The sequence below is a fragment of the Branchiostoma belcheri genome, unplaced genomic scaffold, assembly GCF_001625305.1.
Source record: "Branchiostoma belcheri isolate BF01 breed outbred unplaced genomic scaffold, Haploidv18h27 scaffold32, whole genome shotgun sequence".
In the NCBI taxonomy this organism is placed as follows: Eukaryota; Metazoa; Chordata; class Leptocardii; order Amphioxiformes; family Branchiostomatidae; genus Branchiostoma; species Branchiostoma belcheri.
In genome coordinates, this window is record NW_017803932.1 from 2,753,239 (window position 1) to 2,761,877 (window position 8,639).

At 45.1% G+C, this 8,639-nt stretch overlaps 1 protein-coding gene across 3 annotated transcripts in view; it reads right to left on the reverse strand.

Annotated features, from left to right (window-relative positions):
* Nucleotides 1–2,895: 2,895 nt before the first annotated feature.
* Nucleotides 2,896–8,639, reverse strand: part of LOC109475033 (insulin-like growth factor-binding protein complex acid labile subunit) — a 10,044-nt gene continuing 4,300 nt past the window's right edge. The window contains exons 1-4 of one of the 3 annotated variants that reach the window (XM_019775573.1): nucleotides 6,935–6,976; nucleotides 6,303–6,494; nucleotides 5,048–6,089; nucleotides 2,896–4,916 (exon numbers count right to left, since the gene is read on the reverse strand). In XM_019775573.1, coding sequence (XP_019631132.1) covers nucleotides 3,827–4,916; nucleotides 5,048–6,089; nucleotides 6,303–6,494; nucleotides 6,935–6,965 — 2,355 coding nt within the window. In that variant the 5' untranslated portion in view covers nucleotides 6,966–6,976 and the 3' untranslated portion in view covers nucleotides 2,896–3,826. Of the gene's footprint in view, nucleotides 4,917–5,047; nucleotides 6,090–6,302; nucleotides 6,501–6,934; nucleotides 6,977–8,639 lie in introns of those variants that run through there. The other 2 variants (XM_019775572.1, XM_019775574.1) reach the window with 2 other exon arrangements.

The window sequence follows — 8,639 nt, forward strand, 5'->3', positions numbered from 1 at the left end:
AGTGATTAAATAACTATCGACCTAAAACTATAGATCTGTATACCCACACAGGGTCTTGATATCCTCCCTGGCATTGATAACAAAGGTTCTTCCTTTCATGCCAACAGATTCATTTTCGTCGCGAAAATGATATAACGTTAATATTATGTTTATATAATCGGTAACGTATGGACCAGGAAGGCTTGTGGCGATCTGAAATAGAGAAATCTTCCCAGTAAGGACGTTATATAAGAATACATATTACCTGTTTGTTTGTTTGTTTGTTTGTTTGTTTGTTTGTTTGTTTGTTTGTTTGTTTTTAATAGACACTGCTTACATCGATATGGAGATCAAACATTTCTTGTTTGTGTCCACATAGCTTTTAATTCTACAAGCAGATGTAAGTTCCGACTTGGTCACCGTATTACAGGCCATGCTGATTTGATTAATTATATGGATGACATCCGCGCGCGCATGAATTTTCGGCCATTTAAAAAAGGATTTTCAACCATTCTGTAAATCGTACGAAACGGTTGCAAAATGAGCCAAAGTATACGTACGTTGCAAAAAAAGTACTGGAAAACGATACCAATGTCGTAGAATGCCAAACCCAAACGAAAAAGACGAAAATGTAAACAAATGCATTTGAAGAGTGGATTATTCGCCATACCATACTCTGTATCATTTGTTCAACCATCATAACCACGTAGATTTCATAAGGAAAGCACCTTTTTTTTGCCAATTTTTTTTTATTCGCATGCTCGCATCGGTTTTGGGGTTTCCAGAGGATGTCATCCATATAATCAAATCAACATGGCCTTTAAACGCATGTACAATGTACATGTTTAATTTGCGTCATTCTGCACGTCTTTGTAGCGGACCGTACATCTGCTTAGATCCGTTTACCTGGACAGTGTTGTGGATGGGGTCACGGTACGGTCAGAACATGCAAATAAAAATAACAGGTACCCGCGAATCATGTTGTCATAAAAAAAAAAGATTTATCGCTGAGTGTAACCCATGAAACCGGGCAACAGCCCCTGTCCTGGGAATAAGCATCTTGCCCTGGGAACGAGTGATTGGATCGCGTGAACTGCTGATGACACCTTTTGCAGATCAAATTGATGGCACGGCTGGGGTTGGCCTTGGCCCCTACCTCATGTCCGTCCCCAAGGTTGCAGTATCTATTTCAAACGGCTGCGGGGCTATCACAACAGTAACTGCCTTATACCAATCGCACGAGGGGCTAATCTACAAGCAGATCTTATACCTGATGACATACACTGACAACACGTCTGATCTTGAAAGTCCACATGTAGCTTTCGCAGTTGTTGATTGGAGAAACACAGATACGCGCACACACCACACACACACACAAAGGTACACACGCGCTCGTGCATACAAACCCATACACAAGCACAAACATAAACATAATGTTCCTTTGCTTGTACTAAATATGTTCACTAAGTTGCCTTAATTGGGGGAAACGCGTACGGTTTGACAAGTTTGCAAGAAATATATTTTGAAGTTGCCATAATCATTCCAGTGCTGGCTTGACATTGCCTGGCCAGGCCAATGTCTATTGCATAATGTACATGTACATGTAACGTTATATGCACCGTTGGTTGCGATTTTGCCATGCGCCACGGAAAGATCTGGTTGAAGATTAGGTAGGTGATGATTCGAATGGATAATACAAATCCCTATACATTTCATGGTTGGGATTTATGAAAGTGATTAAAAAAAGGCTGTGTGGACTTGTATTTTGAGTTATATCAACTGGTGTAGTGAAATTGGAGTGAATTCCACATAGATCAAGGCCGCTATTTGTTTGACAGCCTTCTGTGCAGTAGTTTTTAATCTGGCGGTCATCGCTTATAATTCTACCAGCCCGGCAGTTCAAGTTTCTTTTCTGGGGGAGAGCCGTATCGGGCTCTGGAATAAATACAGCTTTTCTTCCCGAATAACCTTGATGGATAAACAGTTCCCCCAGAAAAGAAACTGCCGCGCTATAGCAGCGCTCTAGAAATAAACGCTGGCCGCTGGAAAGGATGCACAGGAGGCTGTGCCGTGACTCATCGCACGATCTGCATGTACAGCTACGAGACACTCGGAGAGCACCTCGAAAATCCTTACAGCTTCGATCCCACCAAATCTTAGACAAACGCTCACTTCGCGTGACTCACGCTAGGTCGAGTGAGTAAGAGAACGACTCACGCTGACTTATAAGATGATGCCGTTGAATAATTCCAAGCCCATAAAAAACACTTAAAGATGGGGAAGGGCTCGCCTAATGAAATTCCGCTAATTTCATTTCACACAGAATAGCTGTACTCTCCTAATTGCATTTAAAGCCAAATCACTGTGATTGGTAGGCGTCCATAAGTTAGTGCCCAACATTATGTAGTGTTGATGGCTTTTCGATTGGCTGTGGTATAGCTAGATCACAAAGCCAAAATCAGCATCCGGCGTTTTATTAAAGCACGTGCGCCTGAATTAGTGAATAATGTCATATCATGCGAACGTTCGATCATTTTAGCAAATAGCAGTCTACTATATCCTTTTTTGCTAAATCACTTGAATGAAAGAGTGACCTGCTTACATTTACCAACTGTACATGGACACCTATGCGAGGTCGATTAAGTTTATGTTGTTTCCAAATCACCATTCCCCCTAATCGGACCGAATACCTGCCCTTACTGTGCCCGAAACATGTGCCGGCATCAAAATTAGATTTGGTAATGTTTTATTCATGCCCATCCAAAAAGGCCACCCTTATACATTAATCATTTTCTTTCATCTTTCGGTGCGGTCCGTAACCACTGGTTCAAAAATGCTTTAAACACCGAGCGCCCGAAATAGATAAACAGGTCATTTATCTTCTTCGCTGTATACATCATGCATTCTACTGGGCTGTCAGATACGATCTTTCACATTGATAGCCATAGTCAGTTCTAGCACCCACTTCGCCTTTAATATACGGTCATCAAAAGCACCGTTCTCGTGGAACTGCAAGCTGCCTTATATATAATAGCGCTGCTATTACTAAGATCAATAAAGAAATGTATACCAACCAGATGATTGGGTATAGTAAGGATCACCAGTGATGTAGATACTCATTTTGATTCTTCTCTCATATTTCCTAGGCGTCAAGTATTGACCCAGAAAATGAGCCAATCTTGCAGGTAATCTGATACGTACGACAGAGCATGCTGTTGGAGATAGAGCCTTGAAATCCGTTTATCAAAGAAGCAATCATTTTCACGGCTTTTCATTTCAAGCTGCCGTCGGATAGGTGGCTTTGCGTCCTTCCTACCGGTAACGTTTTCTTGAATACAGAGAGCATCATTCTTCCTACCCGATATTCCCATCTCGTGCGGAGGGGTTAGATGATCATTAACCCCCGTCAAAGAACGGCCAGAGCAAAAGATTGGGCTGTCGTGCTCGTAACGTCCGCTAGGTGAGATCATTTCACATTCATCATGCCGCGTAAGCATTGTGTGGCGTGAATTTCAAATTTTAATGGCACACGTACAATACAACCTTTCAGAAGCTAGCATTGTTCCCTCAGTAGGACTTACATGCCGAACCTAATAAACAGGATTCCAAACAATTTAGCCCTTTCACAATTCACCCTTTTCTGACACTGTCGATATAGATTCCATTCCTCATGATCTACAAAAAGCTAAGCACTTGAATCCATAGAAACATTCAATGAAACATAAACTTCTTAGCGTAGGCAATGAAAGAATTAGGCTGCCATTATTTGTCAGCACAGCAAGGCATTTTAGCGATCTTGTGGAAGGGCTCATTTGCGTACATTTGCGTAGGCCTTCTGGTCCACTAGCTAGTGTTTGTTGCCCACGTGCAGCGCCACTTCCTTGCTGGTCTTCCCGCGGTAGTTGACAGCAGTACAAGTGTACACTCCCGTGTCCTCCTCCCTCGCGTCTGTCACCACCAGCGTGCCGCTGCTCAGTACCTCCATCCTGGGGAACCCCGACTCCACAGCCAGCATGGCTCCGGTTGGAGTGGTCCACACAAACTCGGCTACGGGACAGCCTGAGATCTTACAGTTCAGCATGGCGGTCTGCCCCTCGTGAGTGAAGTTATCACTGCCGCTCGTATCGATAGAAGGAGGTGCCACCTGTTGGCAGTCGCACGTCAGACTGGCCAGGGGAATGTCCGTCAGGTCCTTGCCCTGAAGGCTCGGCGGACTGGCGCAGGTCGCGCTGACGTACGGTGGATTGACTCGTTCACGTAGCCAGGTGACGAAGGCCTTGAGCTGACAGTCACAGTGGAAAGGGTCGCCGTACGCGATCATGGTTGTGAGATTGTCGAGACCCTCCAACATATTGCCTGGCAGGAAGTGCAGGGAATCGTCCTGCTCAAGCTCCAGCCGAGTAAGATTGGGAAATGTAACGTCGGAAAACGCCCCCTCGTCTATGACACGAAGATGCGACTTGGATACAGAAAACGAGTTGACATGCTTCATTGGCATTGGGAAGGACTCGCGGCCAAGGTAGACAATTGGGTTGTAATCCAGAGCTTGGTACAGCAGAATGGGAAGGTTTGCTATCGCCGGAGCTACGTGTGCCATGTTGGTAAAATTGTTTCCACTCAGATACAGAGACCTGAGCTTCCCAAGACCGAGAAAGGTGTCAGGGTCCAGGCGGCTGAGTTGGTTGTTTGAAAGGTGCAGAGAACTCAGCTCTGTGAGACCGCGAAACAAACGGGGACTCAGTTCCGTTAGACTATTGTTCGAAAGCCATATTGTAGATATATACGGCGTGCACTCGAAGGTTGTGGGTGGTATTGAAGTCAGACCATTGTAATTCAGCCACACAGCGCCAAGGGCGTCAGAACCACATAGTGCCTTTGGATTCAGTGTCCCCGCCAACTTCAGACTGGTGATGTTAGACATTAACAGATTGGAGAGCCTGAAGGAAAAATATAGCCTTACATGAGCTGTGATTATAAAAATATCAATAGTAAAAAAAAAGAAAAGGTTATACGTTAATAGCACAACCCAAAGTACGACATTTTAATTGAATAATGGAGAGGCATATACCTATGCAAAACTGAAAATTGCTCATTCAGTGGTTCTTCGATTGGATTGTTGTTCAACCACAGGTACTCGAGCTGGTTGGCATCTTCCAGGTTGCTCGGGAAACTGTGCAAGTTGTTGGAGTGAATGGTGAGAGTCTGCAGAGAACGCAGCCCGGCCAAGGAGATTTCCGGAATCTGGTTGTGGTCAATGTAAAGTGTTAAAAGTCTGTCGAGGTTGCGAAAAGCCCCACTTTCAACCTCTGTGATGGCGTTATTGTTGATGGTCAAAGAGGTCAAGGCAGGGGCACCGTCGAATGTGGTTTTACTGATCTTCGAGATTTGATTTCCATTCAACGAAAGTGTATCCAGCTTAGGGACATTTTGGAAGGCACCCTCGACGCTAGTTAGTTGGTTAGCATACAGGGAAACAGACTGAAGTTGAGGAAGGTCTTTAAAGACACCTTTTAAGCCTTTGATGTTGTTTTGATCCAAAGCAACAAACTGGAGAGCTTTCAGATGGGAGAATGCATTGATATCTATAGTATTGATTTCATTACTTCTGAGGTACAACACCTCAAAATTAGTTTCGACAAAGGTATCTTTGCCAATGGCTGTGATGGCGTTGTTGTCAGCACTTAAGGATTTCAACTTAGGCGAACCCTTGAAAGCCGACGGGTTAAGGGACGTAAGACTGTTGGAACTGAGATACAAGGAGGTCAGATGAGGAAGACCACCAAAGGCGGCATCTTCCAGTGTAGCAATGTAGTTGAAGAATAGCCTGATCTCTTGCAGGGCAGGGTGGTTGGTGAACAGACCGTGTTGGATCATCTCCAGCTTACTGTTGTGAGCGTCAAACGTCTTCAAGTTCTTCAAGCTGTCGAACAGTCCGGTCGGTAGCTTGGTGAAGGAGTTGTTGAACAGCCCGAGTGACGTGATGGTCGGTAGATTGTCGAAGGTCCCCAGTTCGACTATGGTCAAGTTGAGGTTCCACCAAACGTTCAGCTGTTTTAGTTTGGGCATGTCAACGAAGTCGCCTGTCCGTAACATGGTAATCGGGGTGAAACCTAAAGAAATGGGACGAGCCGATGATTATCACGGTGAGTAAACTGTGAGTTACCTTAATATTGTTTATGTCAATGAATGACAATGTTTTCCGACAAAACTTGCATGAAAGCATCTTGGAAGGAATGGAATTAATGAATTGTTGCAATGGTGTACTAACCCTTTAGTGTTATGTAAATGCCAAAAGCAAAACATAACTTATGTCGGAGACTTACTGATATCCAACATTGTTGTGTTCTTTGGAATATCCCTCGGGATGGCTGTTATGTTCGCACCTTTGCACCTCACCGAGTATTCATCTTTCTGGTAACTGTCACAGTAGCAGTACTTTGGGCAGGCTTCAGAACGGGGCAACAGGCCCGCGGCACCAAGCGCCAGAAGGAAACAAAACACCCTCATGGCTGAGACTGTAACTAAACACAAGGTAGGCACTAACTAAATAACATGTTGACTTTCTTCGTCATGGCTTCCTCTCATTTTCAAAAGTTACTGATGGTACCTTGAAGTAGTTCGCCATGTTAGAACGAAAGTATTGTCTTACTATTCATCTGCAGTGATATGTCTCCAGTCAGATTTGTCCTGAATGGCGCATGCACTAAAACGAGTTCTTTGCCAGCGACAAAATGTTATACGTGACGGACGACAGAGAATGGGGGGTGGGGTGGTCACGCCCCCAAATGGGTCCTTGTAGAATACATCTAATACGCCTAGAAAAATTGATACTTAGCAAAATTGCGATGTACATTGTACACTTTAAACACGCTATTTGACAGACCAGTAGTTTGAATTACAACCCCCTGGCGGCTGAAAAGGCATGAAAACAAGAAACGAAGATTGGAATACTTACATGTCCTGTCTACGTGTGTTCCCGAGTGCATTACCTGAATGAACTTTGACATGTTTACAAACGTTGGTCTTACGACCTGCACATGACGTGGGTCACTTTAGGACATTACCCTCGTATATATTAACAAGGTGGTCAACTAAACAGAAGCAGATTTGGTACTATAGACATAGTCTCAGGTAGAGCTTTAAGTGATAGTTGTGCTGAATACCATTGTGTTACAATGTTTAAAACTATATTGGATACGTCAAGACTACACGTCAGAGAGAAGGAGGAAGCTCTTCATTGTGTACATGTGTTTATTCAGTTGCCAAAGGAGACTAGTTTTGGAAAATTACATGTTGTAACACACTAATAGCGGGGAATCATTTGAAACGGATCTAATTGATTCTTAATCTGCCTCTTTCACGTTTAAAATGAATCTGGTATGTAAGAGTACTCGGACATCCTAGGCCTGGAATTCCTGTTGATAATTTTTCAAAGCATCCTATTGGGAATTTAGGAAGGAACTATATCTAATTTAGAGCATAGTTGGTATGGAGCAAACATGAATCTACCTTTTTCTAAAAAGCAACAAGTCTACCTTTCTCTAAACAGCAGTCTACCTACTGACAAAGTACTTAAATCCACGGAAGCATTCAATGAAACATACACTTCTTCGCGGCCGGAGGCAATGAAAGAATACGGCTACCATGTAAAGTGTAAGCAAAGCAATGCATGGCGTCTCAGCGGCCTACATTTGTGCAAGGTCTCATTGGCCTACATATGCGTTGGCATTCTGGTTAACTAGCGTTTGTTGCCCACGTGCAGAGCCACTTCCTTGCTGGTCTTCCCGCGGTAGTTGACAGCAGTACAAGTGTACACTCCCGTGTCCTCCTCCCTCGCGTCTGTCACCACCAGCGTGCCGCTGCTCAGTACCTCCATCCTGGGGAACCCCGACTCCACAGCCAGCATGGCTCCGGTTGGAGTGGTCCACACAAACACGGCTGTGGGGCAGCCTGAGATCTTACAGTTCAGCATGGCGGTCTGCCCCTCGTGAGTGAAGTTATCACTGCCGCTCGTATCGATAGAAGGAGGTGCCACCTGTTGGCAGTCGCACGTCAGACTGGCCAGGGGAACGTCCGTCAGATCCTTGCCCTGAAGGCTCGGCGGACTGGCGCAGGTCGCGCTGACGTACGGTGGATTGACTCGTTCACGTAGCCAGGTGACGAAGGCCTTGAGCTGACAGTCACAGTGGAAAGGGTCGCCATACGCGATCATGGTTGTGAGATTGTCGAGACCCTCCAACATATTGCCTGGCAGGAAGTGCAGGGAATCGTCCTGCTCAAGCTCCAGCCGAGTCAGATTAGGAAATGTAACGTCGGAAAACGCCCCCTCGTCTATGACACGAAGATGGGACTTGGATACAGAAAACGAGTTGACATGCTTCATTGGCATTGGGAAGGACTCGCGGCCAAGGTAGACAATTGGGTTGTAATCCAGAGCTTGGTACAGCAGAATGGGAAGGTTTGCTATCGCCGGAGCTACGTGTGCCATGTTGGTAAAATTGTTTCCACTCAGATACAGAGACCTGAGCTTCCCAAGACCGAGAAAGGTGTCAGGGTCCAGGCGGCTGAGTTGGTTGTTTGAAAGGTGCAGAGAACTCAGCTCTGTGAGACCGCGAAACAAACGGGGACTCAGTTCCGTTAGACTATTGTTCGAAAGCCAT